The sequence below is a fragment of the Trichogramma pretiosum genome, unplaced genomic scaffold, assembly GCF_000599845.2.
Source record: "Trichogramma pretiosum strain Unisexual culture from Peru unplaced genomic scaffold, Tpre_2.0 scaffold25, whole genome shotgun sequence".
Lineage (NCBI taxonomy): Eukaryota > Metazoa > Arthropoda > Insecta > Hymenoptera > Trichogrammatidae > Trichogramma > Trichogramma pretiosum.
In genome coordinates this window covers 1,135,518-1,155,305 of record NW_019641621.1, presented here as the reverse complement: position 1 = coordinate 1,155,305, position 19,788 = coordinate 1,135,518, and the positions used below count along the sequence as shown (strand labels likewise).

The 19,788-nt window shown below is 43.5% G+C and overlaps 1 protein-coding gene across 3 annotated transcripts; it reads right to left on the bottom strand.

Annotated features, from left to right (window-relative positions):
• Positions 1–59: 59 nt before the first annotated feature.
• On the bottom strand, positions 60–19,475 carry LOC106654099 (alpha-tocopherol transfer protein-like). 3 transcript variants are annotated; one of them, XM_023458829.1, is made up of 5 exons: positions 19,437–19,475; positions 2,780–3,201; positions 1,117–1,480; positions 914–1,019; positions 60–595 (listed from the first exon to the last, which is right to left on the bottom strand). In XM_023458829.1, exons 2-5 carry the CDS (start codon positions 3,049–3,051, stop codon positions 438–440), a joined length of 900 nt encoding a protein of 299 aa, XP_023314597.1. In that variant the 5' UTR covers positions 3,052–3,201; positions 19,437–19,475; the 3' UTR covers positions 60–437. The 3 variants fall into 3 exon arrangements, with proteins under 3 accessions (XP_023314597.1, XP_014229287.1, XP_014229289.1); XM_014373801.2 differs by lacking the exon at positions 19,437–19,475 and adding an exon at positions 10,603–11,082; XM_014373803.2 differs by lacking the exon at positions 19,437–19,475 and adding an exon at positions 10,868–11,082.
• Between the last annotated feature and the right edge of the window lie 313 nt (positions 19,476–19,788).

Below are 19,788 nucleotides of genomic sequence, written 5' to 3'. Positions count from 1 at the left end.
AATGAAAATTATTATCGTTTTGTCAAGATGTAGGAGAGTAAAGTAACTTCAAACCGTTGTAATTCAAAAAATTATATTCTCTGTAACACTCGGTATAATAGATACTTGACTACATAAATTCGAAGTATAAAAACTTGACTTACAAAATAGAAAAATTGGCCTTATAAAGTCAGATAACGAAAGAAATTCCCCCACTACTACCGAATTTTAAATATCTATTTGCTCGATACAAATGGGTACGTCAAAATTCTCGTCTCATCGAATAACTCGCGAGACGAAAAAAAAACAGTGTCACAGACGAACAATCAATTTTTCCGTCGAACGCGAGAATCGCGTAACAGAAAGCACATGTTCTCTCGACGAGCCGTTTTTTTCTTCGAGCAAACGTGTGTGTGTGCATATAATATATGACGACGCGGCGCGTTCGTGGATGTAAATCAGCTGACGCGCTCGTCCGCCTCGCTCTTCCTCTCGGCGACGTCCTTGTCGGAACTGGACACTGGTAATTTTTTCGCGTTGTTTTGAAAGCATCGGAACAGGCGCTCCTCTTCTTGGAAGTAATCGCGCAGATCCGCCAACTTTCTGCAGTGCTGCTCTGCAAGTTATACAGAAAACGAAAAAGGCTTATTGGAAAATCGATTCGGGCGTAATGTTTCTCTCTCACTCTCTCTCTCTCTCTCTTCTATTCTAAAACATTACAATAGAATTTTTTTTTGAATTTTCGTGCACTACACGAAAAGGGAGGGAGGAAAATTTGACGTAAAATCGATGAGAACTTTGACAGAATGTAGTTAGAAAAAAAAAATTAATTGAAAAAAATCGATCGATGCGAGAGAGACGAATCTTTGATTTTTTTTCTCAAAGAAAGAGAGAGAGCATAGGTCGGAGCATTTTACACAAAAGCGTTACTCACGATGAAGAGTTTCAATGTCGTCGAGCTCGCCGCCGAAATCTTTTGGAAGACACTCGGGCGGAATGTAGCGATAAACCTCGGATACGGATCCCGTGTGCAAGTGCAACTGCAAAGGAAAAAGTGAAAAAGAAAAATCATCATCCCCGCTCCAACTCTTCCGAGAAAGAAAGCAAAGAGAAAAAAAACAATGGGTCGTGTCTCACGATATCCATGAGCTCCTTCTTCATGAAGGGCTTGACCAGGGCGAGCACTCGGTCGATGAACCAGACGCAGTTGAGCACGTGTATGGCCTTGAGCCGGACCGGCATCGCGTCCTGTATGTACTCGAAGAAGCGCTTGATGCCCACCAGGGAGAGCCTCGTCAGGTGGCTGATGCCCACGCCCCGCATGTCGAAGAGAAATATGTGTCCGGGCACGCAGCCCACCTCGTACAGGCTCGCGTCCATGCTCATGAGCAGCAGCTTGACCGAGTCGGCGAACTGGTAGCGGCTCGGCGCGCCATCCGCCAGCCCGTGGAAGATTATCCGATTGCCCTGCTTGTCCGGCTTTGGCAGAGCGGCAAAGTACCTGTGTTCAGTACGAGGGGGGATATATAACACGGGTCGTAAAATCAAAGTTACACGCGCTTCTGTACGTGTGTGTGTGTGTGTAAGTGTATAAGGGGTGAGTTTTTTTCTATACCCTTATATAATACGCTCGGGGCGAGAGCTGGTACAGCGTCGCAAGAGAGCAATCATTTTTCTTCCCTCGCGTATGAAAAAAAAAAAGAAAGAAAGAAAAAATCTTTGTGCGCGCTTCGAACTTTCCTTCCGGCTCTTTCTCTCTTATATACCGGGCGCCACCACCGCTGCCGCTCTCGAGACCCCCCGGCGGCGGCGGCACACACGTTTCCCAGCGGACGAGGTATTAAAAGTGTTATTGGCAGTTTTACAAATCGCGCGCGACGGACACGCGAGCGAGTCTCGGTATACTGCTCTTTTTTTTTCTTCACCGAAACGTTTTCTTCTCTCTCTCTCTCTCTCTCTCTCTCGCTCGGGTAAGACTTTTTTTCGTCTATATTCGTGAGCGCGTGTGCGGTAGAGATGTGCACTTGTACACCGCACGTATATTACGCCCGGACAAATGTCATTGCCGCTGCGCTCCCTTGTATATATGAGAAAATTGCGATTCCATTACGGTATATATATAAGCTACATTGCAGTGGGCTGTACGTTCGAGGCTCGATCGCGACGAATAGCCAAACGTTTCTCGAATGGACGTTACGGAGCTATATACACAGCGAGAGATTAAAAGGCGGAATTAAGGGCTTTCCGCAAATGATCGTGTGTAGCGCGTCTGTATAAGAGAAAAGACGTTGCCGATATATACCTATATGCTATATAGATATAGTGCCGAGGCGCAGTGGTGTGCACCGAGTGGAGAGCTGCACTGCTTATTTATCGCTTCGCCGAGTACACGCTCTGCCAAAAAAGTTCGATTGAAAATGTTCTGTATATAGGTATATAAATTTATAAGCGACGCAAGTATGGGCAATTAATTTGGAGGTTGAAAATATTTTGTCGCGTTCGTTCGCCTCTCGCGAATCAGCGATTACTTATTATGCACATAAACTCGAGTGCGCGAATCTGATCCGTTGGGGTGGTTGTGACGGCTTTCCCCCGCAATAACGCGCGTGTCGGCGCGCGCCTAAAAGCCATAAGCAATTTTAATAGAGGAGAATGTTTCGGCGGTTTTCGAACAATCGAATAACGAAAGCTGCACCAGGGCGACGACGAAATCAAAGCAATTTTACCCCGGAACGATCGATCGAAAATCGCACCGCTCTTTGACATTGGCGAAAAATGTTTCGTATCAATGTATACTTACACGACTTTGAGGGCGTTCAGGCTGGCCTGCGAGGTGGGGTCCCTCGCGGCGAAAAAGTCCGGCACCTGTGCGCGCAGCCTGTAATAGCAGTCCATGCAGGCGAGGGTCGCCTCTCGCTCGTAGTGGCAGCTGTGCGCGAAGATGGCCAGCTGCTCCGGCGGCACCTCGGGCAGGCCGTGGCCGCCGGCCCAGGACTGCAGCTCCGCGAGCAGGTCGTCCGTCAATCGGGGCCAGCGCGCGCGAGACTCGGCCAGCTCGTGGCCCAGCTTCATCCTGTCGTATACGGCGCTCTCGTACGGAAGAAATCGCGTTTTTTCGTTTACGCCGATTCGGTCAACGAGTAAAAGCACAGTTTTAACGTTGCTGTGTGCAGTTCGATTTATTTTTCGGTCGAGAGGTAAACTCGACGATCGATGATTCGCCTGTAAACATAAAATGATTGAGAATTAGAACTGCGAGTCCAAAGCCCAAAGAATTTTAAGAAACTCGTGTTTTTTTTAATTTTATTCTACACGTTGTTAGGCCAAACAATTGACGGTGTAACGTCGTGACGAGTAAAGGAAATATACCGAAGCTCGACGATGCGTGGCTCGTCTTTGTTTATTTTATTTATTTATGCGCAACTTTTTATGTACGTATACGAAGATGTATGTATTTATGAAACCGGTCATTTAACTTTTTTACTTGTAACACGGCAAAATTTCCGAGTTGCGAATAAGTTCCTAATGTTAGCTGTATGTATACAAACATCACGTTTGAGAGAGAAAATAATCGCACGAAAGTTATCAAAAAATTATTTGTTTCGACAATATTTCGCTTTGTAAGATACTTTACATAAATCTTAGTTTAGTTTTGAACTACACCATAAAAATACGACAGAGAATGTCGATTTAGAATCGATATAAAACACTCAGGCATTTATAACTCGATATGAAATTCTCAATGCAGAAAGTTCAAGGTGTGCTGCTAGCGTATGTGCTGTATTAGTCTGACGATTCATGAGACTACCGCTACGATCGCTAGCAGCGGCTAAATAGGCAATTCGTTGCTCACTTAACGCTACTCGTGTTTCTTATAGCTTCGCATATAGATATAGATAAATCACGGTGTATTCAGTACACGTTACGACGCCGCAACGTAAACAGCTAATTTATAGAAAGATCGAATTGACTGTATCTAGTGATTCTCGTAAGAAAAGTGAAAAATATCTCGAATCATGGCGTCCGGCGACGAATCCAACGAGAGTTACCATGGCGAAGGCAAAGAATGCCAGAATTATTCCGATTCTGAAAGTTCGAATCATCTTACGAAAGGCTCAAACTTGGAACAACTCAAGTCTTTACGAGAAAAGGTCAATTGGGAAAACCAAGAAGATAGATTAGAATTTCTTCGGAAACTTAGTCCCTTGATACTCGATTGGCAGGGTCAACTTCCAAATCTTCGAGACATTTTTCGACGCGAAGAAATTGATTTGCTCATTGATGATTACGTAACAAGCGAAGGCTCGATAAGTGATTCATTCGTCAACTTTGTGCTCGCGACCGGCTACAAGGACGAGCCTGATGTTGATGAAAACGGCAAGCCATTGCTGCTTCGTACGACTGCAGTTCATCGTGCATTTACACACAGATGTATCAACGGGTTTGATTGGCTATTCCAAATATACAATAGGTTCGACGTGAATTACACCGGCGAAGATGGATTGACGCATTTCCACGTGGCCTGCTTCTTTAGTTATGACAACATCGTCAAGAATTTCCTAGAACTCGGCCAGGATCCCAATATCCTCGTGCCAGAAACAGGTAATTCGCCACTACACTTTGCTCTGAAGTCCGGTGTGACCGAATTGTTGCTGAGATACGGTGCCGATCCGAACTGGGCCAACAAGAAAGGAACGACTCCCCTTCACCGCTATTGCGATGATCTCACTGCAGAAGTGTTCTTCAGGATTAACGATGAAAGATGTCAGGTATTGCAGATCGACGCCCGGGACGAGGATGGCAACACACCATTGCACTTGGCTTTACGACGCTCCAACATAAGGACGGCCGAGTTGTTGCTGAAAAGAGGCGCCGATCCCAATTTGGCCAACGAGAAGGGAGCAACTCCTCTGCACGTTTTAAGCGTGAATGATAACTTCTTAATGAAGATCACGTTATTCTTCAAGATCAACGACGAACTAAATCAGTTTGTAAAGATCGATGCAAAGGACAAGTTGGGTCGGACACCTCTCCAATGGGCCGTCGCGAGTCTCTCGCCGGACGTGATCGATGTACACTTGGATCGTGGCGCTGATCTGTCTAGCTTCGTTTTCCCTTCTGTGAGTGACTTCGATGGGTTCTTTAAAAAAAAATGGGACGACGGAGAGAGAGCTTATGAGACGTTAGCTGCTCTATTTGCCATCGAACGTCTGGAGGATAGAGGATACGAGCTGAAACGAAGCGACGCCCTCACATTAATGACATTTCTGGTTAAACGCGAAGCGTTCAAAAAGTCGGCTCATGTTCAAGAATTTAAGTACGAGGACGAGACGTTACTGATTGTACGATGTGATGATGATAATGATGATGAGAAAAATGAGGAGGTGAGGGCGAAGGATTTCACGGCAGAAACAAAACAGATAATGGTCTATCCAAATCTGTCGCTCTACGACCTAATTCGATTACGACCCAAAGAAGCGGCGAAACAACTCACATATGAGGATTGTTACGACTTGGCGAATGACACAATATGGCTAGAACTCCCTGAAAGGTATTATCAGGCTTGTATTATGTACCTCTGCGAAACGATGTCGAGAAAATTTTTCCGGCGATGGGCACTGTATCTTTTCTGGGAGCTGATACGATATCGGCTGCCGATTCTCTGCTGTGAAATGATCGTCGAGAAGCTGATGAGTCAAGATTTATGTAATATTTGCTTGGCGGCTGCGAGCCCAAGCTCGTAATTGTGATAAATTAATTTTAGTTTTTTTTTAATGTATGATGCCATTAAATGTTGCAGATTAAAATAAATAAATTGAAAATATATGAGGTTCATTACTTTTCTTGTTTTAATTTTATTTTAATTTTATTACCCAACCTATTCACGGTGTAAGGTAACAACAAATAGCGAGAAAATATACTGAAGCTCGACAATGCGTAGTTTGCGCCTGTTTTGTTATTTTATGTATCACTTATTAATGACCATTATAATTTTTATTCTTGTAATGGACGTTTGGTAGGGAAGCGAGCTCGATAACTGTTATAGGATATCATGATACAATACTGCTCGGACACAGTCTTTCGCGCGCTGTGATGTGATTGGCCGGCTCGGGTCAGTGCGGAGAGTTGCTAGTTGCAACGGTCAACGTCTATTCGAATAGTCTCGTCTCTCGTGTATTTTATCTTTGTCTCGTTCGCGCCTACTCGTACTATAAATGCCGGTTCGTGCGGGTTGATCGGTCGAAAGGCTGAAACAAATGCAGAATCGCGCTATACTCGTGGATTTTTGCTTCGAGCCGTAAATCGGGTGTATTTAGGGGGCTCTACACATTATACAAAATATCATCCAACATGATAAAACTTATATCAATCGATTTGTTAGATCTTCAAAATGAGATTCAAAAAAAAAAAAAATGTGGTTAACGATCAAACTTTCGAGATGAACAAGTTTGAAAATCGCGATTTTAACACGGGCTCTTATGGGATGCGGTCTTTTATTGTTCATAACTAATTAAAAAGATCAACCAACTTAATAAAAAATATATTTTCTGAAAGAGAACGTTCCTAACGAACTAACTAATGAGTAATTAAACAAAATCATTGATTTCGAATAGTGCGAGCGGTTGTCTGCCAAATGCGAGAAAGAGACAGACAGATGCCTCGGTGTACTATTGTTATGATTGGTGTAGAGCCTCCTTAATGTGTGTTAATTAATCAGTAAACTTTACCACGCTGCAGCGTGAACAAGATCGCATTAACTGTGGCAAATGATTCTAGTGAAAAAAGTAAAAAGTACACCACCGATTTGTAAGTGATTGTGTTTGTGATAGTGGTCAAAACAATGACCCGAAAAAATCAAAAACGTTCGAAGAAACTGAAGAAGATACATAAAAAGGTTTAATCGGAGGTCAAAGTAGAGCGTCATAATTCTCTGCGTAAACTCAGTCCCTTGATCACAAATTGGAACGGCCAACTTCTTAACTTCCGAGATATATTTCGGCGCAAAGAAATGGATTGCATAAGCCAGCAGTGAGTTGATTAACTTTCAGAAAAACTTCAGTTCTTAATACGGAGTTTTCAAACTTGACAAATTTTTAAAAACTTTCTTAAATTTTATTCTACACACTGTCAAGACCAAACAATTGACAGTGTAAGGTCATAACAAAGTAAAAGAAATATACTGAAGCTCGACAATACATGGCTTGTCTTTGCTTATTTTTTAAAATAATGTAAGAGATTCATTAGTTCATGAGACTACCGCTAAGATTGCTTGCGGCGCCTTGAGCTACATAGCAATTCGATGCTCATCGTATTTTTCGCGCGCATTTTTATTGCACCTAGGATATAGACTGCACTCGGCAGTCGGCAGTGCCATCAGTATAGGTTACGACGCGACCGGCGACGGCGCAACGAAAACAGATCAACGTAAAGATCTCTTCGACTGCGTGCAAGCGATTCTCGCGAAAAAAAGTGAAAAATATCTTGTATCCTAAGCTTCTGTGTGTTGTGCGTGAGTGCACAGAACAATAGTCATGGCGTCCGGCGACGAATCCAATGTGAGTTACTATGGCGAAGGCAAAGTCGAAGATTCTGAAAGTGCGAATAATCTTACGAAAGACTCAAACTTGGAACAACTCAAGAGCTTACGAGAAAATGTCAATTGGGAAATCAAAGAGGATAGATTAGAATTTCTTCGGAAACTTAATCCCTTCATACTCGATTGGCAGGGTCAACTTCCAAATCTTCGAGACATTTTTCGACGCGAAGAAATTGATTTGCTCATTATTGATTACGTAACAAGCGATGGCTCGATAAGTGATTCATTCGTCAACTTTGTGTTCGCGACCGGCTACAAGGACGAGCCCGACCTAGGCGAAGACGGCAAGCCATTGCTACTTCGTACCACAGCAGTGCATCATGGGTATAGACTAGATGTCAACGAAATTGATTATCTATTTGAAATATACAACAGATTCGACGTGAATTACACCGACGAAGATGGATTGACGCATTTCCACGTGGCCTGCTTCTTTGGCTATGACGACGTCGTCAAGAATTTCCTAGAACTCGGCCAGAATCCCAATATCCTCCTGCCAGAAACAGGTAATTCGCCACTGCACTTGACCCAGTGGTATGGTTTCGACCATGTGACCGAATTGTTGCTGAGGTACGGCGCCGATCCGAACTGTGCCAACAAGAAAGGAAGGACTCCCCTTCACCTCATAAACGAGTGTGCCGTTACAGAAGTGTTCTTCAGGATTAACGATGAAAGATGTCAGGTATTGCAGATCGACGCCCGGGATAAGGATGGCAACACACCATTGCACTTTGCTGTGTCTCGCGGCGACGGGGAGTTGGCCACTATGTTGCTGAAAAAGGGCGCCGATCCGAATTCGGTCAATGCGAAGGGATTTACTCCTCTGCACTTGATTTGCCAGAGAATCTGGTCCGATGGCATGATGGAGCTATTCTTTAAAATGAACGACAAACTAAATCAGCTTGTAAAGATCGATGCAAAGGACAAGTTGGGTCGGACACCCATTCAATGGGCTGTGGCGAATTTTAGTCCGTCTTGTATTGATGTGCTCTTGGATCATGGCGCTGATCTGTCTAGCTTCGTTTTCCCTTCTGCGAGTGACTTCGATGGGTTCTGTAAAAAAAAATGGGACGACGGAGAGCGTGAGTTATATGTTTTTGAGACGTCAGCTGCTCTATTTGTCGTCGAACGTTTGGAGAAGAGAGGATACGAGCTGAAACGAAGCGACGCCCTCACATTCATGACATTTCTGGTTAAACACGGAGCGTTCAAAAAGTCGTCGAATGTTCAAGAATTTAAATACAAGGACGAGACGTTACTGATTGTACGATGTGATGATGATAATGATGATGAGAAAAATGAGGAGGTGAGGGCGAAGGAGTTCACGGCACGAACAAAAAAGATAATGGTCTATCCAAAACTATCGCTCTACGACCTAATTCGATTACGACCCAAAGAAGCGGCGAAACAACTCACGTATAAGGACTTTTACGAGTTGGCGGACTCACAAAAATGGCACAAGTTCCTTAAAAGGGATAGTGAGGCTTGTGTTGCACATCTGTGTGAAAAACTATCGAGAGGATTTTTTCGACGCTGGGCACTATATCCTTTCTGGGAGCTGATACGATATCGGCTGCCGATTCTCTGCTGTGAAATGATCGTCGAGAAGCTGACGAGTCAAGATTTATGTAATATTTGCTTGGCGGCTGCAGGACAAGGCAAGTGCAATGAAGTCGATGAAAATATTTCCAGTTTTTAATGTTTCAAATTTTCCATATTATTCAGATAAATTAATTTATAATAAAAATTGAATTAATTAATTTGCTAGTGTTTCAATTTGTTGCGTTTTAATTTTATTTCAACTTCATTCATGTCACCAGTTTCACATCTTCTCTTTCGCTATTCTCTTTTCGAAAAACTCAGACACACGCTTTAAAAGCTTTTGTACGCGCGGCCGTGACTCGAACGTTTGTTCGGCTGCACCGATTCCTGTGAAAAATCATACGACTATGGCATACACACGAAACACCTCTAATTGTAGCTATTACGTCAACAAATTGTCTACGCGCACACTCGGGCATACGCGGTCATATATATATACATACAATTTTCCGTCGCGTATATCCTCCGTGACTGCGCGAGTTTTATGTGTATTATACGCGACGTGTACACCAATACACAAGCTCGTACTCTCTCTCTCTATGCTTCTCAATGAATATATAAAGATTTACCGTATAGATGTCACAACAATGACGCGCTTCGTTTGTGCCCTCGCGCGCAGCAGCAACGATTTTGCGTATAATATGTGTCGCGCGCGGGCTCAATTTTCGGCTTCGTGAATTTATGGAAATTTGCCTCTTTCTCTTCTCCGTACAAAAGCAATTGTATGTAGAGAAAAAGCGACGGTTCATAACGGAAAAAAACGTACATCTATGCTCGCTGCTGCGATACACGACGACGACAACGACGAACGGAAAATTGTTATTCAAAGGCTTTACTTCAATTTGATACCCTTTTTATTCGATCACGTTTTATTTATGTTTTAAAAGCTTTATGCAAATTCCGAATCGAATGTTTAATACAGTTTAACGGCAATTATAGTCGAGGGGGGATGTACGACAACGAACACGCGTAGTTCTTTTCTTTTCGCGGGTAAACGCGCGAAAAACACACACACCCGTGCAATTGCGAAATTGAATAAGCGATCGCAGCTCGAAACAAAAATAAACAAAGATACACGAATTCCGTGCGTTATCGGTCTCTCCGCTGTCACGAGTAATATAACGTCGAGGTATGAACATTTCTCGCTGGAAACAAAGAGAAAAACTTATGACGCGCGGAACGTGCTTCTTTTTTATCTTTATATTTCCATGCACATGGACTGCTACAAGTTTTGCTCGCGTTTGCGATGTGTATATATAGTATACAACGAAAGCGAGCAGCCGGTTCTCTCTGATTTCAAAATTATCATCACACACACACAGACACACCGTAGCCCTATGTGGCATGCAACTTCAGACTGCAGCGAGTCTCCGACTTGGCTATCTTCTATCTATTATAATTACTCGCTGAGACGTTTTACTCACCCCCTTGGGCGACGAAAGCGCAGAGTATTTGTTCGGCGCTGCGTCTGTATATATATATAGTTCGTCGAGAAAAGAGCGTACACACACCGTCGAGGCACGCGCGCATAGACACACTGTGAAACGCGCAAGTTCAAATGCATATAAATAGCGATATAAAAAGGAAGAGATTTACACCCAAAAAAAAACAAAACTGCCTGCGATGCGCAACGAGAACGAACAAAAAAAAAATAACTATAAAAAAGAAACAACTAAACTCGACGATGACCTCTCAGAGACTCGCTTCTTCTTCTTCTTCTTCTTTATTTTTTTTTCTATGTTGTACGTATGGCTGCTGCTGCTGCTGTAGCACGACGAGCGTAAGTAAAGCGTAGAGTATCACAGGTATGAGACTGCTACACAGTAGCACGTGTCTGACAAAGAAAAAACAACAACAACAACAACAACGGTAGCAGCAGCAGCACGAGTCGTCGTCCGTATAGCGCGTCGGTAGAGCGACTGGCAGCGTGTACCGTACAGCGTATAACGTACAAGGAGGCCCGCCGAGCTGTGCTCCGACTCGTGCCCCGAAAGTGCAACTCTCTTGACGCGTGCTGTGTGTGCTGCTGCAATCCAACGACGTTTTTTTTCTCTCTTTACTGTGTTTTTTTTTCGCCGTCGACTTCTTTTGCGACACACGCAGAACCGACTGTATACGCGAGACTTTGGTATGCTTATATGTACTACTGCACAAGTATAAGTGTAAGTTACGAAATAGCGTCGCGCGAGCTAGTTAGCGCGAGAGCAGCTGCTAGGACTAATATAGGCAAGTAAAGAGTAAGAGAGACGAGTTTGGCAAGGTCGACTGCCGATTTTTCGCGCTTCCAACTTATTCGCCTTGTACATATCATAACTTCTAACTAATTTTCTTCTCCCTCTTCTCTCGAGTAAGTACGAGTAGTATACATACTCTCGGTAGCATATATATATAGCGCCGCACGTGGAGAGATTATATATTTGCGCCTGTAAGGATCTCGCGCGATACGGTGTGTCGGCGGCGGCGGCATGCAGACTGCTGCTGCTGCGCTGCGGATAGTAGTGCCATGCGCGCGGGTCATTGCATTTGAAATGCAAAGCGCTGCCGCTGCCGCTGCTCGCCGAGAGAGCGGGCAATTAGAGTCTCGCTGTGCATATTATGCATGCGCAATTTTTTTTCGCCTTTTTTTTTTACTGATTTACTGCCACCGCAATAATACTGTGTACTTGCTGCACACGCGTACACTCGCGGGTTTTCTCTCTCTCTCTTGCGCTCGCGTTGCCCTGACAAATGGCTTATTTGGTGCGAACCGCTTCGCAGCTGCAGCTAGAAGAAGAAGAAAAAAAAACAGTAGAGAGATGCATTATTTTTCTTTTCCAACGCGCGTTCGGACTCGTGTGCGAGTGTGTGTGTGTGTGTGTGTACTGCAGCGCGCGCGAGGCGACCTTCGCGCTAGCGTCGCTGTATAATGAGATCGTTGCCGCGCGCCGAGTTGATCCGAAACACTACGCGCCTTGGTTAAATGAATATACCTGCGAATGTGGTATTTATTATAATGTACTCTCCGAGTGCGTCCGAGTATGGCTTGATGAATTTTTTTCACACCCGTTTCTTTCTCTTTTATTCCTTTTTTTTTTGTCGAGCCATTGTATACATCATCGTGGACGCACGCCCGGTGACATTCGTTGTCGTTGTTCGTCGAGAACAAAAAAAAACGAGCTGCCTGCTCTCATTGGCGAAGAAGAGCCGCGTAACGAAAAAATAAAACAACCTTTCCGATCCGCCGAATTTCCTCGTTTCGACAGTGAAAAGCTTTTGTTTCGCCTTGCCATAAAGATACACCTGTACGTGTGTACGTGTATTTAGACGTGTTTTAACGTTTTCGCAGGCACACAATACGTATGTGTGTGTGTGTGTGTGTGTGTGTGTGTGTGTGTGTGTGTGCACTGGACAAACCGACGCCCGAGAGGATACTCGTACGTTAAATATTTACTCAAAGTATTCATTAAGTAAGAAAAAAAAAAAGGAAAAAACCCACCTTTGTGAAATGAAAAGGAAAAAGATGTACATAATTAACGAAAATACACGCACGCACACACGTACAAAAAACTATTTCAGCGACAATATTAAACAACACAATGAGGTGATTACTATTGAAAAAAAAAAACAAAACGAGTAAAATATGGTGTGACTCACTGATACGAGTCCGAAAGTGTTTGGTATGCGGCTCGGTACACAGTGCGCGTGTACCTATGTAGCAAAATTTCTCGCATAAATTCAGAAATTTCCGATGACACGTTTCACGGAGAGTGCAGAATTGGCGGTATACTCGGGGCTTTTATGATTAAATCGTGGTTTTTCCTACGATCGTTCGGTCCAAAATTTATTCGAAAAGCTTCGTTAACTAACAAGATAGTTGCGCGAGCGTTCAATTTTTTTTTTCCGCAGTAACTCGACGATTACTTTCAAAATATCAAAGTTTGCATCGACATATTGCTGCGGATCTACATATTACAAACTTGAAAAAATAATTGAACATGTAATTCGTTGAAAAATCGATCGTCGTGCTTATTGAAAAGCTGCTCTCTGTCGCTCCCTCTCTCTCTCTCTTCCATTATGTACGAAAAAAAAAAGAAGTATATAAGCTTCAAAGTTATTGCCGCGCGCGTGTGTGGCCTCATAACGGGATAATATACACAAGGTTTTGTTTAATCGGCGTAAGCACTTTACGTATCGATTTGGAAATATCGGAGCGTGAAAATTGTGCTTAGAGAAACACAAGTTGGCGGTGAAAATTTTTTTGCCTCGAACTCGTGTCGATGTATATGCGCGCGCCTAGTTTCCTTACGCACAGCCGCCAATCAATTACCAAACTTTATGTTAATTTTGCGGCGATGCATTTAGAATTATCAGGCGTAAACGAACTCTGATGTCATTTGTGAAACTTGTACGTCGATGGCTTGTATCGAATCAAATTTCGAATTCAGGATTTTCCAACAGAGTGGATTTTTAAATTGAAAATTTTTTTGGACCCCGTATACGGTCAAGTAATAAAACCATACGATTGCCGAAAAACCAAAATAGTACAAAATATCCGGTTAAAGTATAGATGTACGAGCATTCAAAGCCGATCGAACTGGATATAATCGATGTGGTTTTCGGGCAGAGTATAAATTTAGTACGAACATTTCTGCACAGGCACTATATTTTTGGGGGAAGGGGCTATACTGGCTAGCTCTATCAATGGGCGCGAGCACGGACTGGACCGCGCAAGGAGCAGCGCAATTGATCAAATTTTTCCGTTCGATTCACGAGATTTTTTTTTTTTTGGCACGAGTTACAACGCTATAATAACGCTCGGAATAAGTTTTTAAACGCGCTCCATACATATAAATCGTTTATTAAATTCGCTTGTCCGTATAAACAAATGCATCTAGCCGTGTGATTTTTCGCATCGTACGAAATCGTCGTTGTTTTATTCGTTTTACATTTGATGCAGAAAGAAAAAAAAACGTAGAGTTTCGTCGATTGCCGCAGAGGCATTTGTGTGTCGTGTAGCGCGCGTTTGTTTACACACGCACGACTCGCTCTCTCTCTCTCTCTCGTCGACGCGTCACGACTCTACGAGAATAATCAATCGATCGCGAAAAGAAGCAAAAAAAAAGGGGGAAGAAATGTGCGGGGGGATCGATTCGACGCTGGGCGAAGAAAAAAAGAGATCCACGGCGCAGATATATAGCTCGTCCGTCGTTAGTAGCCACCCACATACACACACAAATGACCGAATCTAAACGCATATGCACGTATAGGTACGTATGATAGATCGATGTGTGTCGCCCACCCGCTCGTTCGAGTAAATACGATATCGTGCACGCGTATATATAGCTGCCACACTGGTGGTATAAAGTGCATATACAGCGAGGTGCGTTTCGTATAAAAATGTCTCTCTCTCTCTCTCTCCGCCTGCGGTTGAATTATCAGTTATGAGTGCACGCGCACCTTGGGATCGGATGGGTGGGGGGTTCCCCGAGAAAACCTATGCGTATACATATAAGCGAGCTGCTGCCCCGAGAGTAAGTTACGCGAGTTTTACTCCTATGTGTGTACGTTATGTGGAACTATCAAGCTGCGACGCGAGAGCGACGTGTACGTATAAGACGCGATATCCCCCACTCGCGCGCACTCCGCACACAGGTATCGTATATCAGGTGCTGTGTGTACGCTATATATATTCCCCGCAGTCTCTATATTTTCCGGGTGTTGGACGACTATACACACTGTGTGTGTGTGTACTTGCGGTGGTGCTGGTATATAGTATCGGTGGCGGCCGCCGCCGCTAGTCGACTCGTCGCTCGACGTAGGCGTCGAGAGTGTACTTTCATTGATGAAGCTCGAGTGTAGCAGAGAGAGAGAGAGAGCTTTTTGTGTGACGTCAGCTATATATAGATTTCTCTCTCTCTCTCTCTCTTCTGCACTTCTCGATACACATGCACACAGACAGCTATAGAGGCAGCTGCGTGCAATGAATGCGACGTCGTCGTGTGTAATGCACATATAGACTATATATATACGTGTGCAAGCCACATAAGTGATGATCGCGATCGCGCGACGGCTACAAAACTTTCTGTACGTGTGTCTCTCTCTGTGTGTACACACATTCAGTAGATCGAGTATATTGCTATACGTGTGTATTATAAAATGCAGCGGGCGTAATACGACTCGCAACTGTTTATCGGCGTTATATATAGACCGTTTATTGTCTCCCGCGCGCGCGGGCGATCGCGCGAAAGAGAGAAAGAGACCGTACGATATGATGTATAAACAATGCCAAAGCTCGATGCGTCTTATTATTCGAATCGGCGTGGAACGAACGAAATTTCGCTCAATTTTCACCCATGGACGATTGAAAGAAAAGAACGAGGATAAAAATGAAAACGAGCCGCCGCGTATACAAGGCGGTAAACACGTAGAAACGTATATAATCTTATCTCGGCGAGGAATCGCGTGAAAATTTTAAAATAACCATTTAACCGCTCGTTAAGTTGTCGGATAAAAAATTTATTATTAATGTAGGCTGCGAGCTCTGCGCCACCGTGTGCATATAGTTTCGAGCTTTTTGCGCCAGAGTACAGAGAGAGAGAGAGAGAGCGAAAGCGATACAGAGACTACTACGTACGTATACGCGTACTACGTTCGCATTACATGCATATGTATCACGTCGACGAATCTTCCTCGTTACAGAGAGAGCGAGCTCCGTGCGGCAAGTCCATGGCTCTCTCTCTCTCTCTCGTACGAGATACGTATCGGACACTCAGGCGGGGGTGAGGCGGCAAAACTGGGCATCTCTCCCCTGTCGTGCTACATATATATACTAGGAGAGGTGTGGGAAATAAGCGCAGCGACTCGTCAAGGCACACACACACACACGTGATGTGTACAGAGAAAAGCAGAGCTATATATCGTATCTCTCGAACGAATCGCAAACATATTAGCGCGCGGACTCCCTTATAGATATATAACGTAGCTTTTATTTAGCGTATAGAGCGGGCCGACCCGCTGTCCTTATTACGCTATCCCAGCTTTCTCTCTCTCTCCCTTTCTCGAGAATTGTGTCAAAGTTGAATGCGTATAGCATCGCGTACTACATATAGAGCACGTCACAGTTGGGCGAAAAATCGGAGCTTTATAACATCGTCCGTTTCGATCGAAGAAAAAAATGATCGTGCGCGTGCTGCTGCTGCTGCTGCACGATATTTATTTCGAGTGACAGGTCGCACACACAGCAGCAGCTATTATACTCGATATAATGTAGGTATTTTTCGTTATATTATATACATGAGTAATCCGATATAATATTTCTCGATGAGTAATTCGCAGCGGCGTATACGAGAGGCACACAAGGAGCGACGAGAAACAAAAGCTGCCGCTAGCTCGCGCTGGGAGAGGATTAAAGTCCATCGGGCTTATGCAATATAAGTACAATATGCGCTAGCTCGCGAAAGTATAATCGCGTACACGTATACGCATATCGTTAGTCCCGCTCTTCGTCGAAAGATCGGATGGAAATAAAAGCTAGCCCTTTGCTGTGCTTCCTTAACTGACTGACTGGACTTTGGCACGTGCGACACGTTCTATTACGGATTTCGTTACATATCTCGCACCTATAAAGTACAAAGGTAGATCTCTGCGTTCATCGATCCACTATTAATACTCGTCTATCTCGTGCTCGTCATCTCTATATACGTGTATCGATGTCTAGCTGTCCACGTTGCGTACGCCACGGATCTACATTACGCGTAACGTGCATCATGGATAGAGGGACACGCGTGCCCGTACACGTGTGTGTGCGTGTGCTTGCGCCGAAGGACGAGCGATTCGCAACGCCCGTATACCGCCACACGGTCTTTCGCCTGTACGTCTATATGTGCTTGCAAGCGCATTATATTATACGCCAAAGCAGCCTACGTATAAAATATATACGTACAAAAGTATATAGCGCAGGAGAGAGCGAGAGCGGCGGTGGCGATGGACTCGCGCGCGCGCAAGCTCGCAAGCTCCCGCAAAGCTAAAACTACTATATGAGCTACGAGCGCGAGCGGCCGAAATTCCCTGTGTAGCTCTCTCTCTCTCGTATGCAGTGGTATAGTAAGTAGACGAGTGCACGCGACAGCGGCCTACCAGCGGTACCCAGGTGAAAAATATGACAAAAGATCTTAAATAAGTTCCTATACGAGATCACACATATGATCGTACACAAGATCTTGTGCAAGATCTGGCCTACGATAATCGACACAAGATCTTATATAAGTTCTTGTGTCAGATCGTATGTTAGAACTTATATGCTTTGATATTTCAGAATCCTAATGATTTTCATACCTGACGGAGGAGGTGTACCAAGAATTACTTTAAGATGGTTCATTAAGTAATAAAGTATGGAAATGTATATTAAATAATAACAAATTATCAGATTTTTAATCGAGGAATTATTTTATTTTCAAGTTTCAAAAATGATTACATTTTTAAGTGCGACCTAACATAGATAGGTTTATTATTAAACATTTTCTACATCTAATTGACCAAGAAAACTCTAGGTTTTTTACGAATCAACTTACAGCTGGTTTTCACAAAATACACTTAAAAAACATATTTGATCTGATGATAGTCGAAGATGAAAAATAACCTAAGAACGGGTGTAGCACCTGAAACATGAATTTTATGAAAAATTACCACTTTCTTGGTGAATTCATGTATGTGTATTTATGCATGTATTATATTAGTATTAGAATAATAAGGTTATTTTGTTTATTAACTACATTACAAATCACTTATCTTATAAAGATGCTACAATCCGGCTCTGCTGCGACACTGCTTCTGTTGCAACTGCTTCTGCTGTTTCTTCAATTTTTTCACGAAAATCACTTGCTACGGTCGACGCCACGCAGATTAGCGTGCGCCGTACGCAGCAGCGCTCTGTCTCTCGTTTGTAACCGACAATTACCAAATTATTCACGCCAATAACAGCATAACAGCGATCTTAAAAGTGTTTCCAAATATAAATAATATATTTCACATCAATTTTTAACTGGTTTAGAATATATATTCTAGTGTGAATAGTTTGGTAGTTATCGGTCACTGACCAGAGATAGAACGCTGTCATCTGCGTGGCGTCGACCGTAGCAAGTGATTTTCGTGAAAAAATTGAAGAAACAGCAGAAGCAGTTGCAACAGAAGCAGTGTCGCAGCAGAGCCGGATTGTAGCATCTTTATAAGATAAGTGATTTGTAATGTAGTTAATAAACAAAATAACCTTATTATTCTAATACTAATATAATACATGCATAAATACACATACATGAATTCACCAAGAAAGTGGTAATTTTTCATAAAATTCATGTTTCAGGTGCTACACCCGTTCTTAGGTTATTTTTCATCTTCGACTATCATCAGATCAAATATGTTTTTTAAGTGTATTTTGTGAAAACCAGCTGTAAGTTGATTCGTAAAAAACCTAGAGTTTTCTTGGTCAATTAGATGTAGAAAATGTTTAATAATAAACCTATCTATGTTAGGTTGCACTTAAAAATGTAATCATTTTTGAAACTTGAAAATAAAATAATTCCTCGATTAAAAATCTGATAATTTGTTATTATTTAATATACATTTCCATACTTTATTACTTAATGAACCATCTTAAAGTAATTCTTGGTACACCTCCTCCGTCAGGTATGAAAATCATTAGGATTCTGAAATATCAAAGCATATAAGTTCTAACATACGATCTGACACAAGAACTTATATAAGATCTTGTGTCGATTATCGTAGGCCAGATCTTGCACAAGATCTTGTGTACGATCATATGTGTGATCTTGTATAGGAACTTATTTAAGATCTTTTGTCATATTCTTCACCTGGGTAGTAGCGCGGAGTGAGTTTGCCAAAAACTACACGCGAGCTACTATACTTACACGTTATAGGTAGGGTGTATAATATATACGTATAGGGGGATCGGCTGAGATTCAACCGCGCGCGCCTTATTGATTGGTCTACTGCGCTCGCTCTCTCGCGCGCTGCATATAAGTGCACGGCTATGCTATATATACGTATGTAACACACCTGCATATCGTACTACGTGTGCACATAGCACACGTCTATGCTACGCTCGCTATGTGTACGTACGTAGCAGCCGCAGCAGCTATTACTACGGCTACGACTACTAATACTACTACTATTACTTTTCTACTACTACGAAAGCTACTACTACTACTACTACTACTACTACGAGCGACGAGGGGGTTGGTAGTAGCAGTAGCAGCGTACATACACGTATATATAGGCGCTGCTGCTGCTGCTGCTGCTTCTGGCACTGCCACCACCGCTGCGTGTGGACTGTAAGAGGAGGAGGAGGTAGAGGAGGCGTGTGCAGCAAGAATACGCGAGAGTCGAGTCGAGAGGAGGGTGCGCTGCTACATATACATATATACTCGCTCGTGCACACACACACACACACACATGCGGCGCGGGGAGGGTCGAGGGGCGCCGAAAGAGCTACTGGCGACTATCCGGGGCTGGCATCACGGGGGCTCTCTGTGTGTACTACGAATCCAGCGTAGAAGGGGTCCACCCCGTCTACGAAGCGAGCGCCGATAACGATAACGACGTAGGTAGGAGGCCCC